Source organism: Antechinus flavipes, chromosome 4 (assembly GCF_016432865.1).
Source record: "Antechinus flavipes isolate AdamAnt ecotype Samford, QLD, Australia chromosome 4, AdamAnt_v2, whole genome shotgun sequence".
NCBI lineage: Eukaryota > Metazoa > Chordata > Mammalia > Dasyuromorphia > Dasyuridae > Antechinus > Antechinus flavipes.
Window position 1 is genome coordinate 384,220,008 of NC_067401.1, and position 22,403 is coordinate 384,242,410.

Below are 22,403 nucleotides of genomic sequence, written 5' to 3' on the forward strand. Positions count from 1 at the left end.
CCCTGGGCCCCCTCTCAATGACCCAAACATCTCTAAGTTGCAAAGAAGTTGATGATCTAAACTAGTAGAAGAGATTTCCTCACCAAGAGTTCCTTATACAAATGAAATCACAGGTCCAGAAATCAAAATTATTTGTAAATATGCGAGAAGGCAACAAGTACTTTGCTGTGAAGTGCAGGGAAGGAAAGGTATCTTATGCAGAAGAGACCTAGAAGGATCCAACGGCTTTATTTCCTCTTATTTCCTTACCATCCTACAACAGGTTAATAGAGTCCAGCCTGGGCAGTGTAGCCACAAAGCTCAATTTCTTCATCCACAACTTGGCGCAGATGAAGTTCACAGGCTCTGACGACCGGCTGACGCTCTCTTTTGCCCCTCGTACTTACACCCTTAAGAGCTCTGGACGCATCAGTGATGTCTTCCTTTGTCGTCATGAGAAAGTCTTCCACCCCCACAAAGGCTATGTACGTGTCCTCCTGTTCCATTCCCCGTGGACTCCAGCTTAGGGGAACAATCCTCCTCTTGATCTGAGAAGGACCCAAATGTGTTAGAAGGATGTCAGCACCCTTTCCTTTTATAGCCACGTGACTGTGGCTATAGTTGCCTGAAGTAAGAAATGGGCCAGATGATCTTTCCTTTCAGTTTGAGTATCTATTTTGTGAAGTGGGCCAAAGAAAGCATTACTTATTATTTGCCACCGATATTTTCTCGCCATTTGGAGAGTCCAGTAGATTCTGGGTCTCTGTTTAAGGAGGATCACTAAAACTTTCTCAAAGACTCAGGTTCTTTTCTTAATCTTCCTTTCTGTTCTTAGCCCTATCTCCCCAAACAAATAGAAATCCTCTGGGGAAAGTGGGCAGGGAGGGCACAGAACAGACTCTGGTCCTTTGCAGATCTATGTGGTGAAGGTGATGCGTGAGAACGCCCACGAAGCTGTCTACATCCAGCGGACCTTTGAGGAGTTCCAGGAACTACACAACAAGCTGCGCCTTCTCTTCCCTACTTTCCATCTGCCCAGGTATCCAGCCACTGCCTGGTAGCTCTTTGTTAATGCACAATGGGGCAATGCTTTGGTGATGGCGGATCGAGGCTCAGGGCAGAAGGGCTTTAGATTTTTTTTTTAATCTAAATTTTGTCAGTCAATAAACATTTAAGAAGTGGCTATTGTGTACTGGGAACTATGCTAAGTCCTAGGGATACAAAGAAAGGCAAACAGGCCCTGCTTTTATATCACCTACATTCCTGACTTTCTCCTTCCATAAAAGCCATCCCTCATAACAGAATAAAGAAGGGGGAGGGGGAGAGAAGCAATTTAGCAAAGTTAAGCCACACATCAGGCATCTAGGTAGAAAACCTGAATTCAAATCTGGTCCCAGATACTAGCTGCTGTGTGATTCTGAGCAAATCTAGCTGTATCATTTTCTTCATAATATGGGGAATCATAATAGTACCTGCTTCTTGGGGGTTGTAAGGATCAGAGTAGATAATATTTCTAAAAGAGCTTAGTGCCTGTGCATATAATAGGCACTATAGATATACCTTAATTAATAATTTAATAATTTCCTCCCTTCATATTTCTTCTTTGGAGCCACCCTTAGGCATTATAGTTTTCCTTTCTAATACCCCTGTCTTGCATTTATCCTAGTCAAATTTTTCTTTTTTTACCTTTTAAAAAACTCAGGGATAACTACATAGCGTAGTAGATAGAGCACCAGCCCTGGAGTCAGGAGAGTTTAAAATCCAGCTTTAGACACTTAACACTTCCTAGCTATATGACCCTGCACAAGTCACAACTCCAATTGCCTCACAAAAGAAAAAGAAAACTAAAAAATTCATTGTAATTTTTTATTCCGAATCACCAAATGGGCTGGGTTTTTTGTATGTACATAGTAGAACAAAAAAATGAGGAATTATACACAAAACTAAAATTTTCTATTATGTATTGCCTGCTTTTGTTTTTAAATATATAGAATAAAATCAACCTGTAGCTTTCAAAGTTGTCCTAACAATGTGTACCTTTTTCCAACTGTCTTCCAAATATCCTATTCATTTAAAAAAAGATGCTTCATCTCATTTGATCATTATAATTTTTATCTCAATTGATCATTATAGTTTCCCAACATTCTCTTCTAATCATTTGAATTTATTGTTATGCTTTTTTATTTATATTCTTGTGGTCATTGGATATATTGCTTTTCTGTAATCTGTATCTGTTTGTATCACCTTGCAGTGGTTTGTATGCTTTCCTGAGGTTCTTGTATCCATCATAGTCATCATTTCTTTTTCTTTTTCTTTTTTTTTTGGCTGATGAAATTGGGGTTAAATGCCTTGCTAAGAGTTACACAGCTAGGCAGTGTTAAGTGTTTGTGGCTACATTTGAACTCGGGTCCTTTTGACTTCAGGACTCTATCCATTAGCTGCCCTCCTAGTCATCATTTCTTACTGTACTGTGAGAGTCAATTACTATCATGCACCAAATTTGTTTAGTTATTCCCCAATCGAGGGGCATCTGTTTTGTTTGCACTTTTTTTGGCTACTACCCAATGTACTAGTAAATACAAGATGTCCTAAAAGCCACTGCAGTTTTAAGTTATAAAAACTTATTAAAGTTACTTAATTTAAGTTGTTAAAATTTAAGTTGTTAAAATTACCTCTTCAGGAGGTGGGAGTATGCCTTTATGATTATTTTTCCAGGAGCAATTCAGTCTGTCATTGGTGAGTTTTTCCATTCTTTGCCAGGTTCGTTCCAAGGCAGCAGCTGGTTTGATGCTATCTTGAGGCATTAAGGAGTTAGACCAAGATATGCTTATGTCCTCTGAACCTAGACAAATGGAACACTTTATGTGATGGAGGACTTAGACTTAGGTCCCTTCTAGTTCTTAGATTTTGTGAAAAGGAAAAAGGTCCCAGGTTAAGGGGAGACCTTGAAGAAATTTGGGTCTGATCAATGGCAATATTGCCAGCTTTCGAAAGTTGAAGAGTAACTCTTTTGTTTGTCACCCTCTCCCCTCTCTCCTCCTATGGTATTCCTCATTCCCATCCCAGCTTTCCCAGCAGATTTGTGATTGGTCGATCTAGAGGTGAGGCTGTGGCGGAACGGAGGAAGGAACTACTAAATGGTTATATCTGGCATCTGATCCATTCGTCCCCAGAGGTGGCAGAGGTGGGCATCCCTATTCATAGGGTAGGAGTGGTGTTGAAGGGATTGGAAAAGAAGAAATTAGAATATGGTGGAGGGGAAGAAGGTGCAGAGGAGACCCTGAGAGATCTCTGTCAAAGATGACCTGAAAGTCTCGATAATTCTTTGGCCATTTCCTTTTATTTATTATAATTAGTAGTCTGCAATCAGCACCCTCTCTGTGTAGAATCTGGCCTTCACTGCCCTTTGGGAAGCTCCTGGTCCAATAGAGGCCATACAAATGAGAGAAACATAAGTCATCTTAACTATGGGAATCAACATGCATTCATAGGGATCGTGGGAGAATCAGGGGGATCAGAGTCAGAGGCAGTTAGTCATAGAAAGTTTCCTGGAGAAAAGGGAAGTTTGGGGCTGTTTGTTAAAGAAGGAGAGAGCAAGATTTAGCAAAGTACAGAGCAGATGACCTGCACATGAGTGGGCTAGGGTGTATGGGCAGGGCAGAGAGACCGGGCAAGGTGAGAAGTTTCCCTGGTTGGGGCACAAAACCAGAATTAGGTAGGTAGCAGTTGGTGGGAAGAACCTGATCCAGGGCTTCAGGATTTCAGGAGGGAAATCAGAGCCAGGAAGAATTGTCCTTGACTTTGAATGGATTGTGCTTTTCTTCTAGTGTGATTTGGTGTACACCTTCTTCCACCCCTTGCCCAGAGATGACAAGGCTGCTGGCATCAGCCCAGCTCCCAAATCCTCAGGTACGAGTCTGCTCCGGGACTAGCTCCTTCTCCAAAGTCTTTCCTTCTGGTCTTTTAGGGCCTTTTCTGTCTCTAGTCAGCTACCCTACCCCTAATCTCCTATTCTTAGGCCCGCTCCCTCTATTTTCTTATGCTGCAGCATATTTTTTATATAGCTCCTTCTTCTGGGTCCTATCAAGGAGATGATTAATAGTTATACTTCTCTGTCCTCATTTCTATATCCATTCTGTTCCTAGATCACCTAGTAACAGAGGAGGAAACTGAGGCACAGAGATGTAGGCACTAAGGAACACAATGGGATTGAAAGCTTTCAGTCTAGTGTACTTCCCATTAGACTGTGCTGCTTTCCACAGCACCACTCAGACTGAAATCACCTAGGAGATTCCTAATGTATTCAGGGTCAGCATTCTCATTCCCTGATTGGGTAACGAGAAACTGGTGAAGGCAGAGCAGGAGGCAGAATTAATTAACCAAATTGCAGGGAAATGATTAGAATTCATTCTATTTTTAGTTTTCCTTTTGATTTCTATAGATGGCACATGGGCCCGTCCAGTGGGGAAGGTAGGGGGAGAAGTGAAGTTATCCATCTCCTACAAAAACAATAAGTTGTTCATCATGGTGATGCATATCCGGGGCCTGGTAAGTGCTAAGCCCAGGGAAATCTGGGTCAACAATCTTTGTTTTCCCTGTATTTATACTGACTGGCTTAACCCTTTCCTTGATTCTTCCTTCCTCTTGTCCTGAGTGACTTCCATATCAAATCCTGTATGACTCAGTAGAGCAACCAGATGACCTAGTGAACAGAGTGCCAGGCCTAAAGTCAGAAATATTTATCTTCTAAGTTTAAATCTGATCTCTGTCAGATTGTGTGACCCTAGGCAAGTCACTTAACCCCATTTTCTCATCTGTAAAATGAGTTAGGAAGGGAAATGTCAAAACAACATTTTGTCAAGAAAATCCCAAATGGGATCAGGAATATTGGACATGACTGATTTTATTTTACCCATCCTTCAAGATCTAATGCAAGTGCTGGTTCCTATATAGATCTTTCCAACAAGTTCCCATTGATTTCTACTTTCTTTGGGTTCCTATCACATAATTTAATATTTAATTACATACTCCTTCATGAATTGGATAGTTTGCTAAGCAACCCAATTAATAAAAATTTCCAACTCAGCCATATCTCCTTTTATCCCCTATCACTTCAGTCCCTTCCCTCTCTTATGAAAGCTCCTATTTACCACCCCCATCCCTCCTCCCCCACCCCCAGTCTGTAATGTCCTGTTAATCACCTGGTAGCCGGTCTTCTCTAAGCTTTACTAGGTTGGTTCCTAGACAGCAGAGAAGACCTATATACCAAGCCCTTTCAAGTTGGTAGAATCTGCCAGAATTTAGGTTTTTGAATTCCAAGGCCACATTGAGTCATCAAAATAGGTTTTTAATAAGGGAATATTTGTAGGAAGATATATTCCTGATGAGAACCTAGGATTGGTGCAGCTAAAAGAGATGGTGAGTATATGGAAGAAAAAGTTTTAGGAGGAGGAGTTGATCACATTTTGCATCTTATCTGCAGCAGCTGCTCCAGGATGGGAATGATCCTGATCCCTATGTGAAGATTTATCTCCTCCCTGACCCTCAGAAAACCACCAAGAGGAAAACTAAAGTGGCCCGGAAAACCTGCAACCCGACCTACAATGAGATGGTGCGTGGAGAAATCTAGTAAAATCAAAGGCAGGGTATATATAAGTGGTAAATTTTTATCTCTGTATACCTGGGAGACTATAATTCCCCTCCTCCTTCCTCCTCCTCCTCTCCCTAGGGACTTTCATTTCACTCTTTCACACTTTTTTTTCTTTATTTTCCTGCTTTTACAGCTGGTGTATGATGGGATCCCTAAAGGAGACCTCCAGCAGCGGGACTTGCAATTGAGTGTACTAAGTGAGCAAGGATTCTGGGAAAACGTCCTCCTTGGGGAGGTTCACATACGTCTTCGGGAACTGGACTTGACGCAGGAGAAGATGGGCTGGTTTGAACTAGGATCCCGAAGCCATGGGATTGTGTGAGCCCAGCAGAGCCATGGCCCAGGACCATCAGGATGATGGCAGAACCTGAGTCACTTCCTTTTCTTGAAAATGGGCAAAGTCATGGCCCTAGGAGCATTTTATCACCTATCCAGGTGGATCTAGCCTCCAATGATGGGAGGGGGAAGAGAGCAATCTTTCCTTATCCCTCTATCCTCAGATTGAACTCGAGTTGTGATGGGCAATTCCATCATGGCTGCAAGGGTGCAACAGAGTTTTAAGTTTACCTTGTGTCAAGGGAGCAATGACTGGTTGGGGTTGGGATGGGGACAGGGTGGGGACATTGGGGAAACTTTTTTTTTTTTTTAAGATGAGAGGGGTGGATATCTTAATTTTTATTTTTAAAAAATGAAATAGTAATTTTGTCCTAACTGGACAGGAAGGCATTATGAAAATTGGCATATGCCTTAGTAGGGGGGTGGGGGTGGGAAGAATGTTTGCTATTCTTTTGTATTATTGATAAGGTTCTTATTGGACTTTTCCCTAGGGTTTTTTTCTTCTATCCATAGGAATTATTTTTTGTGTGGGGGACAGGGAAGGGAGTCCATTATGATCCCTCCTAGAGTCGTCCTCCCCTCTAGGGGGAAGGCTGGGAGAGAGAGGGAAAGGTAGGGGAGCATATACTAGGAGAGATGCCTGCTCCTCTGTGCCTGTTAAGAGATTTTGCTTCCAAAGGAGAGCTGTATAATTTGTACATGTGTAAGGAAGGGCCTTCCATTTCTGAGGTCCTACCAGGGGTGACTGATGCTCAGGGGACCATGCTCTTCTGGGGAACTGATTCACCTCACTCCCTCACTTCAGTAGGATCTGATCTGATCACCTTGTCTTCCACCCCTTCCCAGTGTTCCATTCCTTCCCCCTACTACCCATTGGGTCCTCTTCAGGACATTACCAGGGATTTGCTTTCATCTTTCCCTCTATATTTCCTCTGATGGGACAAAATATCATATTGGATCTCAAAATAAGCAGCCCTCACCTGGGTGGTCTGGATTCTGAGCCAGACAGAGGCTGGGGTCAAGAGAAAATAAATCAACTTGTCTGCCTTTCAGGTCATTTCTGAGAAGCATTCCTTCCTCACCACTTTTCATTTTTCTTTTTCCTTCTTATTCTCGGACTAATTTTCTTTTCTTATTTGGCTGTCTTCTTTTTATATAACGGTTTCTTCCTTTCCACAATCCTATCCATCTATCCAGTCTGGAGCTCAAGGGATATCTGTGACTGGAGTGAAATGAGATGGAACTGTTAGAAAAAAGCCTGAACTGCTGCTTTTTGTCTTTTACTTTTCTTGGTTTGACTGACAAGGAATTGGAGTGGAAGTCATGATCACCTCCCTTATAGACCTTTAGTCTTCCACCTCTGAATGTTGAATGCTACCTTTGGGGTTTCATTTTTCAGGGTCTTCTGGAGCAAAGAAGAGACTTTGAACATTATATTAAAAACTGTGTATTAGAGTAGTTAAAATGCTTCTTCCTTAAGTCCTGTAATAGAAAGTGGAAAGAAATGAGGTCAGAAACCACTCCTTCAGTTGTTTCAGTTTTCCTCACCGCGACATTCAACACTCTGTCTTCTAGGATCAGAAACCCCCTGATCCATAAAGCTTTTGTGTATGTATTCTTTCAAGGATTGGAGAATACAGCTCCAGTTGGATGAAACAACATTAGTCCCAAAGTCTCTATTTTTCTTTTATATTAAAAAGAGCAGAGAAGGAAGCTGGGCTCTTGTTGTTATCCCATTAAACTTGCATGTGGGGCCTTCCAGATGAATGGACCACGAGTGTTTTACGGCCATTGCTTGGAGCTTATTTTATTTTGTATACCCTAGCAGCCTTGGTCGAAAGAGGCTTCAGTACTGTACCCATTTCCCCATGGCCCCATGTGTTTCTCACTTTCTCTGGAATTGTATTTTTTAATAAATAACATTCAAGGAACGGACTGGATAGTTTTCAAAGCTGAGAGGTTTGGGTTCAAAACATCTGGTGTAAATCAAACATCTTATCTCATTAGACTTCCAAGAAAATCCACTTCTATTTGGGATGTTTCCATTTGTTATTTAGGTAAAGGCTAGCCTGCTAAAAAGAAATGCCTATAACTCAAATGCTTCAACTGTTCACATGAAAATTATTTTACTGGATCAGAATCATGGGATATTCAGCTCAGGATTCTATTCATGGTACTAGTACCATGGGATATATGGGAAGGCACATTTGTCCTTTATGAAGGCAACTGGAAAATGTCAGGATGTTTTGAGAGGCAACTCTGGTTTCCCACAATCCATTGTGTATCCAACTCATACATTTTGAGAAAGAATTGGCATCCTGGGATTTGTAGTTCTGAGAGATTATCTTTCTGAACTACAAATCCCAGAATAGTCAGTTTTCAACCACCACCCCCCTCCCAAATTATCCACAAATTTCCTTAAACCCTTATTGAATCTTTTACGACCTTTTTTTTTTTTTTTATCATATTTTGAGTCATCATGGCCAAAGAATTCCCCACCATAAGGTCAACCACCTGGTAATTAAACCCTTGTGTTCTTGGCTTGGGTGGTTCCCAGACAGCAGTTGCTATATTGAAGCATTAAGTAAAAGGTAATATGAAATATTGGGCTAATTTCCAGTAATAACCTTGTCTTTGCAAGAAATTTTAGTATATAAAACCACAGCCTTTTATAAAGAATCTCCAAGGTCATCTATTCCAATCTGGACCTCCTCAGGCATCTCCTGTACCACACTCTGCACAAATGCTAACTACCCTCTGTTTAAAGATCTTTAGTGATAAGGAACTTGCACCCAAGGCACCTCACTGGCATCTCTAATCCTTAGGAAATTTTTTAAAGGAAAGACTGAACTTTTCCTCTGTATCAATTCCCATTTTCTCCCTAATTCTGCCCTCTTTTCCATTTAAGGTTTCTGAGATGTCTCTTCTCCAGGATAAATATTTGCATTTCCTTCAATAGATCCCAATTTGGCATGTTTTTGCCCTAAACTTCCCCTGCTAGTAGAGAAGGGGAATGCTGTCCTGTCCCACTGGAACTGAGCACTTGATATGACTTCCAGCTGGAAAAGATCATACAATGACTTCAAGGAGAAAATGGAAGAATGCCATAAGTTACTTTTCAAAAGTCATTTAGGTAGTAGTTAGTAGAACTGGAATTCAATCCTAGGTCTTCAAATTCCAAATCGAGTTTATTTTAAATTCGGCTCAGCAACATTTATTATGCTCCTAGTGTGAATGATACAAAATGTAGCCACAAAAGAGTGATGAAACTGTAGCAGAATTTGACCTTAGGGATCTTAATGGTTGGCTGGAGGGAGATACCACATATACACGTAAAAAAATACATAGTATAATCAAAGTTAATATATATAATGAGGAATGAAACAGGGTGGAAGGTAGTGGTAGATCTTTTACTAAAGCTGTACAGAGGAAAAGAGTTCTTTTTTCCTCAGATTGTGGTGGTGATGATGGTGAATGATGATGATGATAATGGAAACAGAGGATGGGGAATCTACTCAGACATTTTATAAATTTTCCAGTAGTGAGTCATACAGAAACTGAGGGAGGGGATATTTGAAGAGGGAATTCCTTGGGGTTTTTCTGTTTAGTGAATGATGAAAATTAACTAACTGCAAGATGCGTTATTGGCCATAAGGTGTCGCCACTGCTCTGTACTTTGGAACTTCAAAAGAGTTGGGGGGGGGGGGGAGAAAAACAACCCAAACAACCCAATGTTTCTGGAACCAGGGAACTTAAATGTGTTAATCCAAGTAAAGGCAATTTGTAGAACATTTCTCCTTATAGAGTTTTACGAATATAGATCAACAAATGAGTATCTTTAGGACTGGAAGAGGATGAAGGTGCGGAGGAGTATGATAGAGGTATGACAAAGAAAGACATATGGTATCATAGTGCACAGAGTGCCCGACCTGGATTTTCTTGAGTTCAAATCCAGTTTCAGACGCTCACTCACTGTGGGAATCTGGGCAAGTCACTTTACCTTGTTCACCTCAGTTTCCTAATCTGTAAATTGAAGGAAATGGAAAACCAATCCAGTATCATTGCCAAAAAAAAAAAAAAACAACAAACAAACCCTCAAATGAAGTCATGATGAGTCCGATACAAAGAGCTGAACAACAAAAAGAAAGGATGATTCAGTAGAAAGAGCATTAGATTTGAAATTAGAGGTGGCAGGTAACAAGTCCCCTTAATTAAAAGAATAAAGCATTTAGCACATCCTAAATGCAAACTGTGCTAAATGCTAGGAATATAAACAGAAAAGGCAATCGAATCTTTAGACAGCAAGAATCTCTTGCCTACTTTCTATCCCTTCTTCCAAGACCTTACACAGAGCCTCAGCAAAATTACTCCCTATAATAGTCATCATTCAGGGTTTTTAACAGCTTTCTGACTGAGTGCCTCATTTAGATCAGCTAAGGGCAGCTGGTCTTCTCTTCTGAAAATACTTCCAGATCCATGGTAACCTTCCTCCTTATCAATGTGTACAGAGCTCCCCTGTTCCTACCCTACAATTGATAAGTTTAAAGAGGCACGTTATTGGTGTGTTGACATTTCATTTTTCATGTATGTTGTAGTAAAGAAGCTTAATAGAATGATAGGATTTTTAAATTGAAAGGGACCTTAGAGATCACTAAATTTCACCTTTCTGATTTAGACAGATCATAGGAACATTGTGGGATCAGAAAATGAAAGACTTGGAAAGGAATTCTGAGACACACTAGTCCAACCCTCTCAATTTATAGTTTAGGACACAGGCACGTAGCAGTTAAGTGATTTGTCTTTGGTTATACCCGTGGTAGGTGACTTCTGGTCTCTGAGTAATTCATAATCTCATCACATTCAGAATGATTTTGAGAGGTGGGGACTATCTCCAGTGAATGGCTTGGGAGACAGAGGCATGTGACAGTATTATATGAATGGAAAAGGACTTTGCTCAGGGTTATGTTATAAACAACAGTCTAAGATTTCTAGTCACTGGAAAGGAGGTGCTATGATCTCAACAAATTATTATTTTGTTCTATTTAATAATATCCTTGTCCTGAGGCATCAGCATCAGGGGATAAGTGAGATGTTTCCAGAAGTGCCAGTTGTGGGTAGATTCCTGCCTACATAAGGAGTCCTACCTACCTGTTTGTGTGCTCTTGACCAGGTCACTTACCTTTGTTAGCACCTCCTTCTTGTAATGAGAATTAGAATATGAATTCACTTCTAGTTCTATTGCCTTTCCACCTATGAAGCAAATCATTTTTTAAAGTTTACTTCAAAATATTTTAATTAGCATTCTTTTTCGATCAGTTGTCATTTCCCTGTGACTCCTCCCTCCTAATAACCCTTGTCACAAGCAGAAATGATCAAAACAAATCAACACATTGGTCACGCCTGACCACGTGTGGATGTTTTGCTTCTATACTGCTGGGAGTTAAGAGAACCCTTCATCCTTTAGTCTTCTGAAGTTATCCCCTTGATTAGAGGGAGCTGGCGCCTACTTCTTGCTGCCCCTGTCTTCCAATAAACCAAAACACCTTTCTTCCCTCTTTAGGGGAAAAACAAACCTGTTTACAAGGGTAAACAAAATTCCAGCAGCTAACACTCCCACAGCCTGACCAAAAGAAGGTTCCCCCCCACCTGGGGTTTATTTTAGGTCTGGGAACCAGCCTGGGCACTTAGAACACCTGGCTTGGAAGATGGTCAAATATGAATTGCTCGGTACTGGCAAAGAGTGAGAAGTAAGACAGACCTCTGGGGACTGTCAATCTCGCTCGGCCTCTGTGACCTTCCGGCTCCTCTGTGACCTCAGTTTCCCCCTTTGGGATAGCCCAGAAGGGAGCGGTACCCAGGCGATCGGGCATCATTTCAGTGTCTCCAAAGCTGAGAGAGCATGTGATTCATGCTTGGGTTCAGAATTTTTTCCTCTGTCACAAGAAGAGACTTACTCATCTAAGCGCTAGCATGTCTAGCGAATGCATCACTCCTCCAGTCAAAGATCACGAGGCTCCCCCCTCAGCACCCACCGATACTGAAGCCCTGCAAATTGGCATGTAGGTATAGACCGTGCGTTGACACTGCAACTCGAGGCTACTAAGGGCTTCGGGCTACCCTTTGAATTTCACTTCCTCCTACCGCCTGTCATCAGCCTCGAGGGTGGGAGGGCTGGTGTCCTAGGAGACCAGAACGACCCTACTGCGCACGCGCGCACATTCCCAGAGCGGCTGATGCAACTCCAACGTACCAGCCACAACGACGCAGGGGGGCGGGTAGAAAGAGGCCTACCTCCGGAAGGAGAGAAGAGGAGTGGGGGAGGGGGAGGGCGTGGCCTATACAAGGAGACCCGGATGCGGGCGAGAAGAGCCCCTCCTCCCCTAGTGCTTGCGGCTGACGTCGGTCGGCGCGTGGCCAAGAGGCGACGTCGTGCGGCCGGCGCGCCCTGTCGAGTTCCGTCCCTGCTCGGTGCGGGCTATCCCGTCCGGACGCCGGCACTGCGGCCATTTTGGGTCTGCCTCTGCCTGGGCGTCCGCCGGCTTCCGGGCCCCCCGCCGCCGTCCCCGCCTGCCGCCACTGAGGGGCCGCCTCTCCGCTCATCTGCTCTACGCCGCTGTCCGAGGGGTCCTCTCTATGGTGACGGGACTCTCGCCTGCCTGAGGCAGCTGCTTCCCGGCCCCTCCCGGGCTCCTCGTCCGCTCCCTCGCCATGGACGCCGCCTCCCCGGCCGCCGCCTGCGCTCTGCTTTCCGGACTTTGGCTCTCCGACCGCCACCGTCACCGCTTCCCCCGGTGGCGCCCCTGCCGTGCCGCGGATTACCATCGGCCTGGAGCCCCGGCCCCGCCGTTCGGCCGGGCCGAGGGCGTATAAGCGTCGGCCCCCGCCCCGCGAACTCGAGTGACCGTCCCGAGAAGCCCATGGAGTCCGGAGTCCGCGCGCCCCGAGAAGGGGCCTCATGGCTCCGGCTGCCCTTCTTTCCGCTTCCCCGTCAGGCACCGCAGGGACCCAGCTCCCCCGCCAGCGAAAAAAATGCAGAGCCGGGGCTCGGGGCCCCTCGAAACCCTCCGCCTGAAGCTCGGGCCCGGGCCTGGCTGGCCTTGCTGGCGCAGCTCCTGGCGCCGCTGCCCAGCTTGCTGCAGAAGCTGCTGCTGTGGGGCCAGCTTCTGGGGGCCGTGATCCCCAGCCGCTGGCTGGAGCGGGCCCCGAGAGCCCCCTCCCCGAAGGCCACGAGCTTCGATTGTCCCTCGGATGAGGCTGCCGCCGCCCCTCTGCAATGGCTGGAGGAAGGCCTGCCCTGGCCGTGCGGCGCTCCAGACCTGGGACTGGAGCTGGAGGGTAAGGGCCAGCCCTTGGAGGCGAGCGCGCGCTCCCTGCTCCTGCAGCGGCAGCTGTGGGGCGCCGAGCTGGTGCACGGCAGCCTCCAGGCCCGTCTCTTCTCGGACGGGGAGCTGTGCTCTTCCCCCCACGGGGCTCTCAACATTCAGCACTTCAACAATTTCAACGTGGTCTCTTATGTGCTGAACCCCACGGGGCTGGACTGTGTATCGCGCGTGGAGCTCAGCTGCCAGGACGGCTGCTTTGTGGCCGCGGAGCCGCGGCGGCAGCCCCAGCCTCTGAACGCCGAGGGCCCCGGGACCACCGGGCGGGGCTGCCCGCACAAGGCCCCCCTCTCTCGAGAGGGGCTGCCCGAAATCCAGCATCTCCGGACGAAACGTCTGGAGTTCCTGCAGCAGGCTAGCAGAGGCCAAGCGCTCCCCACCCCCGACCAGGACCACGGGTATCACAGTCTGGAGGAGGAACACAACCTGCTTCGCATCGACCTGAGCCAAGCTTTGAAGTCTGGATGTTGCAGAGATAATCCTGGACAGTCTCCGTTCCCCTCGCAGGACCCTCCCGAGGACGCCTCGGGGCCGCTGACCCAAGAGAGGCCGGCGTCTCTTCTGGGAAGTCCGGGCTCCCGCGACAGCTGGCCGGCTTGCGCCCTGCCTTTGGAGAGAGACGCCGGGGAGATGACCCCGGGCCTGGTGGACGGCCCCGACGACGACTTCGCTGTTTCTGCCAGACCGGCCTGTAGTAACAAATTGATAGATTACATTTTGGGAGGCGCATCCAGTGACCAGGACACCAGTAGCGAGTCCGAGGGGGAGGCCTGGGACGAGGAGGGGGAAGATGATGGTTTTGATAGCGACGGTTCCCTCTCGGAATCGGAGCCCGGCCTGCAGCGTGCGGAAGGCCTTCACCTTTGGAACTCTTTCTACAGTGTAGACCCTTATAACCCTCAGAACTTCACAGCCACCATTCAAACTGCTGCTAGAACAAGGAGTGTAGACCGGTGCGATTCCGGGGAGGACTCCTCGGAGAAGTCCGTCGAGGGCTCTTCCTGGACCGAAAGCCCGCCTGGTTCTCCTGATCACAGCTCTGGAGAGGATGATTGGGAATCTAGTGCAGATGAAGCAGAGAACTTAAGGCTCTGGAACTCCTTCAGTAACTCCGATGATCCCTACAACCCTTTGAACTTTAAAGCACCTTTTCAGACCGCAGGGAAAAAACGGGGAGACCCGTGCGACTCCAGCAAACGAGCGGAGTCGGCAGCAGCCATCTCTCGGAGCGACACCGTACTGAGCTGTAAGGTGCAGCAGCTGTTAGGGAGCCCAGAGACTGGTGTCACCGACGTAGTCCAGTGTGGGATTCTTTCCGGAGAAAGGCACACGACCACCCGCAGGAAAAAGGTAGCTGCTTCTTTTGTGTGGGGAATGAATGGAGTGTTTATATGAAAATTTGTGGCGTTGGTGATGAGTAAATTTTGGGGAATGCCCTCTCTAAAGTTTGGATTAAGAATTGGTGAAGTGTGGTCCATTTACATTTTTTCTCGTACTTGTTGATTTTTATTCCAAAGTAAAGATCCTCATATGACAAATAAGTTACTAGCAAACTGCATTTTTAGTTTGGTATGTCCATTATTACAACTAAGGTATAATTACACACAGAATTCACGATCCAGTGTCAAAAAGGTCATGTTAATACCGATAGAGTGGAAATGTCTTACTTAATTCATGAGAATATTTTCTCTTTTGGGATAACAAGAGCGTTAAAAATTACACTTGTTTACACAAATGTCATCTTTCCGGGCATTGTGAGTTTGTTTCTCGTTATGGGATCCAACCGACACATTTGTAAAGATGCTGTTTTAATGAAATGGATATTTTCGTTATTACTGTATGAGACTGTTGGAACTTTTATTTTCAGATTTCATAGTTCAAGGATGGTGGTAGTAAAGTATAAGGCTGAATGAAGGACCTATATGTTTGTTTGATTTTTTTTTTTTTTAGTATAAAAGCAAAATTCCGTTTCCCCCACAATTGCTGATTTGTAAAAGCTTGGCTATGACTAAATTACTTTAAGAAATTTTAAAAATTGTTTGGTATACCAAAAATAGCCAAAGCATATAAGTCAAATTATAGTAGTTTGCTTTTTTATCTCTTGAGTTGTTTTACTCGTGAACCTGTGACAAAATTCCTAGATCTGTGGTGAAACTGCCAAATTAGTAGTTCTTAAAAAAAATATTACCTCATTAGAAAACCCACCAGCTGGTGGTCTTTTTATGGATTTCCTTCTTTGATTGTTATCTCTAAAGGTAAAGGCTTTTATGGTTTCTGCTAATTAACGCTCTTTTTGTGAGCTTGTCTTAAATTTTCTTATCACTTTTATGACTAAAACCAGTATTTCTCCACCCTTTTTCCAGGAAGAGAAAGAACTGGGGCTGGGGCTCTTCAAAGACTTCCTTTTGACCATATAAGGTTTTTGGTCTCATTCTATTATTCCACCATGGAGTTTCAAGAGTGTACTGTAATTTCTTGGTTCAGGACATTTAACTTCTATCATCAGGCAGGTCTTCATTCCCTCAAGATACTATTAGTAATTACTAATACTAAAAAGTTAAATATTTACTTTAATCTCTAAGAAATTGCTTTTGTCCCAGCTGATTCACTCATTAGCTTAGAATTCTGGTTCAATTTCTTAAATTCTAGGTCTCAAGTTTCTTCCTGTAAATTGAAGTGATTGGAAGAAAGCTCCTTACTTAACTACTCTAGAATTCCTTGATAGAAACACAGTTTTTTAGTTTTAAAAGTTGTAAACTTGTCAATGAATTCCATGTTGCTTTTTGTCACTGTAACTCTTTGGCAATTATGGTAGAGTGAAAAGAGAAGTGTTTGAATCATTTCTCTTAGGGATGTTGTAACCTACAGGTTATCTTGAGCCCTTTCCCAGTTGTAATGTAAAAAAAAAAGTAGTGAACTTTGACTTTTGCTGTTAAGTTGGATTTTCTTTGTATCTATATCATGATTTCAGTTTTACTATGTTGTGGTTATTAAGTTATATTCAGTTAGTATGCTCAATGTTGGTTACCACATAGGGGAGGAATGGAAAGGCACCTTCATGGTATCTGTTAGTTCAACTCTCCCACATTTTACTGATGAAAGGATTGAAGCAAGAGGTGTTTAGTGATTGGCCCATAGTTGCACAGGTGGAAAAGTAGAGATTGAGTAGTTGGAAGCATTTTGTGACATTTTTCCTAGTGAACCAAGAAGTGATTAATGACCTGAATGCAATATCTAGTATAATATTACAATTTCTGGTAATTATACTCAGGGGTATTCCTTGGCCTGATGTAAAAGGAATGAAAGCAGTGAACCACAATGGGATTGGCTGATGTAACTATTGAACATGCTTTAAGGCAGATATTTACATATTTAGAGTCTGGTCTCTTAGGTGTAGAGCGCTAGGTTATCAATTAAGCAAGATTTTAAGAGGACTAAGGATTCCATTGCTTACCCTGTTATATTTTACCTTTAATAAAAATTTTAAAATTACAAATAATTTTGGATATACCAAGTTAATGGAAATGTAAAAAAAAAAAAATGACATTTTATGGCATGTGTTTACAATTGCAGACTCCCCCATAAATCTATTTTGAGCACATTAAGTAATACAATTTTATTGAAAACTTCATTTGCCTATATTATGAGTAGAATTTTGAACTAATGGGATAATTTTAGAAACCTGTCAATTAAATTATGAACTTAAACAACTTAAATAGGGAAAAACTAAACTTAATGAGTATTTCAACATACTGCTCCAAACTTTATTCTGAGCTTCCTTTTGTATATGTACTTTAATTTTTTTTTTTTTAAACATTTAACATGTATTGGTCTACCTGCCATATGGGAGAGGAGGGGTGGAGGGAAGGAGGGGAAAAATTGGAACAAAAAGTTTTGCAATTGTCAATGCTGAATATCAATGCATATATCATGTAAATAAAAAAGCTATAATAAAAATTTTAATCAATAAATTGTGAAAAAATTTACAGATAAACTTTGTCAGCTTAAAACCCCTAACGTTCTAGATGAATATTTGCTTGAGATAATACTTGCCTGCCATTGGTAGAAGACATAAATTTGAAAATTTAAATATCCCACTTGGACTAATATACTTTTTTATCTATAAAAGCTAACAAAACATTAAAAAAAAAATACAGTCCTCATCTAAATATTATTCAGCCAGGAAGATAATGTGGTAGAGGGCCTCAATGTCAAGAGGTTTAAGTACCACTTGTGACATAAAGCCTTTTGTGACCCTGAGTAAGTTGCCAAGATTTAAAAAAAAATTAAGTTTATAGCCTGCATTGGTAGAGAGAATACCTTATGCCACTAAGTTGAGTCCTTACCCCCATTCCCTCATATCTTATATTAACTTTTTATGAAAGTCATTTTGAATATGATGATTGGTAGTAATATAGAAAGGATAAGGAGGACTAACTTGCAGTATTGCTCCGATAACTGTTCATTGAGTATAAAGTATCAAAAAGTGCTTATGTATTTAGTTTGATTTTTAAAATTTTGTCTGTGTAGGTAACCTTTCTTGAAGAAGTTACCGAGTATTACATAAGCAGTGATGAAGATCGCAAAGGACCTTGGGAAGAATTAGCAAGGGATGGATGTCGGTTCCAGAAACGAATTCAAGAAACAGAAGATGCTATTGGATACTGCTTGACATTTGAGCACAGACAGAAAATTTTTAACGAACTCCAGGAAACATACTACAAAAGATTTAATGTTTTCTAGTGATTGGAAGATGATAGCCCTCTTGCCCCACTGATACATACTACCTCTTAAGAGGTGTCATCCTTTTAAGAGCTGAAGTTGGCAGCTGCCCTTTAGTTTCTGAGAGGGAATGAAATTTGGATGCAGTGCCCCCAGCTTAATGTTACCTGTGTGCAACAAACCTACTTTGAAGTGTATGTCTGGTTTTATTGTTGAAATAAGACCTCTTAATGAAGCCTAAGAGTGTGGGGTTGTGTGACTTTTTTTATTCTTATTTTCTTGAAATTAATCCTGTTGTGTAAGTTGAATGTGTTTTGAATATGTTTTTTGCTTTGGTGAAGAAGATGGGGACCTACTAAGTTGTAATTTTGCACTTTTTAAACTTTGAAGGGAAACAATATTTATAGGGTTCAGAGCCCACTTTGAATTCTAATTTAAAGTATGTATGCCTGACTTAAAGTCTTTGTGCTCTTTATACTTTTCTTTTTCACTCCAACAAACAGAAGATAAAATCTTATATTTTCTGTTATATTTTTTCCCACCTACTTAAATAATTGCCCTCTTGCCTTAAGGCTATGAAATCAGTCTTGCTTATACTACTACTAAATTAAAATAAATTTATCTTATACTTTGAATTTTGTTAAAGGAAATATTAGTGGTAAATTTTAATTTTAATTTCAGACAAAATTTAAGCCTCGGTGATCAGAGTGGCCAAGAGTGATTGTAAAAATACTGTTAACCTATTTTTGGAAACCTTTATCTTTTACCCATAAATTATAATTTTTTACACATTAAAATTATACATAGTAATACAGACTCTTAGTCTCTTTTGAGAAACGTTCTTTACATTTTTCATGTTTCCTCATGATATTTTTTTTTAATTTTTAAAAGGCAGAAATTCATTGGCATAAAACTTAACATCCCAAATTACTTCTCTATCGCACAAGCTTACTTTATTTTTAAATTTAAGCCTGGCTGAATTTTGCTAGGCAGAGGGTAAAAGTTCATGGAGAAAATTTGATTGCTTATCTTCTTTAAAAAACACAAACAAAAACTAAAAAACCAGTGTTATTAATATCATGCCCCCTCAGCACTGTCACTTTGAAAACTTGTCAGGGTAACACTGTGAACTTGGAAACTGGCAGTTTTGAATTTTCCAATTTGAAATATTGGAATATAGACTTCAGTCATTCCAAGTTAGTGTCAAAGAAGTGGCGAATAAATTGGTAAAGCCCAATAACTTTTGGAAAGGATAGTACTGTAGACTAACAGCTAGATAATGTTAGCAATGACTTAGCCCAAAGGTTACCTATGTTTCTATGCTTGTGCACTTATTGTTTGAGCTTGTTCTGTTAGTTCTTCGGGCCTGTGCATTTACTTTGTTGAGGAACATTAACTGAATATTTAAAGGACAGTCTCATATTTTTGCTTATCCTTCTCTTATAGGTAATAGAAGGACATGGGTAGGAGAAACAATTTCCAGGTCTAACTTGATTACATGTGGGAGAGAATTTTTAGATCAGGAACCTAGTGGATTAGACAAGGCCTTGAAGGTTTACTACCTCAACTTATCCTCTATCTGGCCACTATTCCATGTATGTCTAGTTTGCTCTAAAATCCACACCAAGTATGTTAACCATAAAGATACTTCAAATTTTAATATTGGACAAAGTTCTTAATTTTTTTTTTTTTTTTCAAAAAGACCTCCCTTAAAATTTGGAAAGAAACTAAGTGCCAGAGTAAATTTTATGTCTACCACAGAGATGACTGCTTTTACTAAGGTACTGACCAACATCTTGTATGATCTTATAAATAATACCTTAAGCTATTTTAAATTTAAATAGCATCTTACAACTTAGAAAAAAGCATGCATCATTTGCTCTTCAAATTTTTTGATCTATAGAAATTCTTTTTGAATTGTCTTTGTTCACAGGATTAGTTGGTGCGGATAAAATCCTTGTATAATTCTTGCATACATAGAAGCTATGGAACATCTTTTTTAATTGGACTTCAGAACACTATTCATTTGGGCTCTCTTTATATTCAACCCCTCTGCCCCTGGGTTGGGGTGACAGGCAGGGAAATAGACCACTACAACTGTGAATAAACTTTTTTGTTAAGGATTCCCTCCTTATCTCCCTCCCCCCCCAAAAAAAAACCCAACAAACCTTCCCCCAACCTATTTTTTGAGTATTGGGCTTGAGGGTTGTGAGGAGAGGGGAACCCCAAGTTAGTTTGAAGAAAATAAGAAACCTGTCACTTTTTCTAGCCATAGTGTAAAGTTGGTGGTAACTGTTCTAGCTATAAAAACTTTTATAACTGTAATGGTGCTTTAAATGGCAGTGTAGTATGTGGGAGACTTTGTACAGAGATGTGCTTGTTTCTGAGTGTTGAAATATAAAGAGCACCTCTTCATTTTCATCTTTAAATCAAAACTGTAACTAATTATCAGATTTTATTTTTATATAATTTTGCAAAGTAAAAGTTAGGAGACTTGGCATACCTCTAGATTGGCTTTTACAGACCCAGGCTGATGTAAATGTAACTTGTTTGTTGGGGTTTTATAACTAAAATTATATTTCAGTGTATAAACTGTTCAAAACTAATCTTGTAAAAATTGTAATAAAAATATTTGCATCGATAAAATGTTTTGTAATAATTTAAGCTTGTTGCATCTCCACTTACTCAATTTTAATGTTTTCATATTCTTGATGTCTTATGGTATGGTGGAGGTGGTTTGAATTATCCAAGATTCTGCCATAGAGTCCAAATTCCTGTCAATCTGAAATTACCAAGAAATTACTTCTTTTTGTTATTCCTTTTGGAATGCACAATTAAACACGGAGATATTGAAGGTCATATGCTGTTTTAAATTTGATTGATGATAACTATTATCTGGAATTCTTTTATTTAGTATGTTTTCTAGGATATATGTTACAAACTCAAAGTTTTTCTGACCAAGAGGAAGAGACAGAAGAGAAAATATAATTAAAAACAATACAATTGAAAACCTTTATAGGTAATGAAAAGATCCTAAGAGATTAGAATTGGAAGGGATCTTAAGAGTCTAGTCCGATTCCTTTTAGAGCTGAGGAAATTGAAGTAGACATCTCTAAAATGAAGTAGAATGATGAAATTACCCAACTTTTAGAGGATTTCTCATTCCTTTCTTTTCCCCTCTCCTTTTGCTTATAAAAAACACTGTTTTAGGTGTAGAAACTCACATGTTGAATTATTTCTGACAAAGCTTATGATTCATCCTCACTATGTTGACCAGACTTTTGTGAATCAACTGTAAAACTCTTCTTTCCCTCCAATTTCAGGATCTTAAAAGTTTTTACTTTTGTTACTACTTCAAGTTTATCAGCTTGTTCAGCTCTCCAGTTCAGGGTTGTAGACTTCACCTTGGAGAAACAGATCTGGTCTCTGCCCAAAAGGACCTATGTAACCTGAGAACCGAGTACTTTGAAGCTTTCAGTTCTGAAAGCAGAATTGGTCTTATTTGCAGAAATGCTGCCTGGAAGTCAGAGAATTCTCAGGTAGCAGATACCCAACTTTTGATTTCATGCTTTTTCATCTCTACTTCAGCTATCTTCATTCCAGAATTTGTTCTTTATTGGATAATAACAAGGGTCTTCCAGACTTTAATGAGCATTGGATTTATGTAGAGATTTCATATTCAAATTATTAAATAAATAGAATTTAGTTTTAAAAAAATCTGTTTGGGGTCAAGACATAGTCTCATAGACAAATAGTAACTTCTGTTTAGACCTGAATTGGTGGAGTAAGGAAGCATATACTATGTCAAACATTATTTCTTTCCATCGAAATCTCTTAGAAATTTGTGAATAGTTCCAAGGTTATATGTCACAGAACCTACGGGTTGGAATGGACCTATGTTGCATCTAATGTGTAAAAAAAAAAATTCACCCAATGAAAGATAATCCATTGCAATGTTTTAAAATATTTGATGTTTTTCTATCCATCATATACCAGTGTACATGGACACACTTCCTATAACCCTCTTATTGATTACTGGGCCACTCATTTCCTATAATGTATGAGAGTAATTGTTAAGGAGTTGTCTTTGGCAACAGTTTTAAATGGTGGTCTTTGAAATTTGTTCCTGGTTTCTGCCTTTGGGAGACAAAAATTCTTCCCTACCTACCTCCCTTCTTCCTCTCTCCAACAGTAGAACAATTAAGGGATGGAAGATAATATAGCACCAACCATATGCCAGACACTGCTAACACATGATCTTGATTGTTACAGCCCTTTGAAGTAGGTGCTGCTATTTCTCTCTTTTAGGGTTCGGGAAATGAAGGCAGAGGTTAAAT

At 41.3% G+C, this 22,403-nt stretch overlaps 2 protein-coding genes and 1 long non-coding RNA gene across 4 annotated transcripts in view; 2 read left to right on the forward strand and 1 right to left on the reverse strand.

The window, feature by feature from the left end:
- PIK3C2B (phosphatidylinositol-4-phosphate 3-kinase catalytic subunit type 2 beta) overlaps positions 1 to 7,896 on the forward strand; it is a 73,686-nt gene extending 65,790 nt beyond the window's left edge. Inside the window, exons 28-34 of the mRNA XM_051998559.1 lie at positions 263 to 464; positions 894 to 1,018; positions 3,046 to 3,163; positions 3,807 to 3,888; positions 4,421 to 4,527; positions 5,462 to 5,590; positions 5,763 to 7,896. Of these exons, the coding sequence (XP_051854519.1) occupies positions 263 to 464; positions 894 to 1,018; positions 3,046 to 3,163; positions 3,807 to 3,888; positions 4,421 to 4,527; positions 5,462 to 5,590; positions 5,763 to 5,951 (952 nt within the window). The 3' untranslated portion in view covers positions 5,952 to 7,896. The remainder of the gene's footprint in view (positions 1 to 262; positions 465 to 893; positions 1,019 to 3,045; positions 3,164 to 3,806; positions 3,889 to 4,420; positions 4,528 to 5,461; positions 5,591 to 5,762) is intronic.
- Positions 430 to 12,013, reverse strand: LOC127562671 (uncharacterized). Of its 2 annotated transcripts, XR_007953749.1 has the most exons (4): positions 11,920 to 12,013; positions 11,145 to 11,215; positions 2,652 to 2,821; positions 430 to 527 (listed from the first exon to the last, which is right to left on the reverse strand). It is a non-coding gene; the product is annotated as an uncharacterized LOC127562671 (long non-coding RNA). The 2 variants fall into 2 exon arrangements; XR_007953748.1 differs by lacking the exons at positions 430 to 527; positions 2,652 to 2,821 and adding an exon at positions 7,103 to 7,187.
- Positions 12,014 to 12,197: 184 nt separating this feature from the next.
- On the forward strand, positions 12,198 to 20,712 carry PPP1R15B (protein phosphatase 1 regulatory subunit 15B). Its single transcript, XM_051998560.1, has 2 exons — positions 12,198 to 14,694; positions 17,875 to 20,712. The coding sequence occupies exons 1-2, from the start codon at positions 12,199 to 12,201 to the stop codon at positions 18,085 to 18,087; spliced, it is 2,709 nt and encodes a 902-aa protein (XP_051854520.1). The 5' UTR covers position 12,198; the 3' UTR covers positions 18,088 to 20,712.
- The last annotated feature ends 1,691 nt before the right edge of the window (positions 20,713 to 22,403 follow it).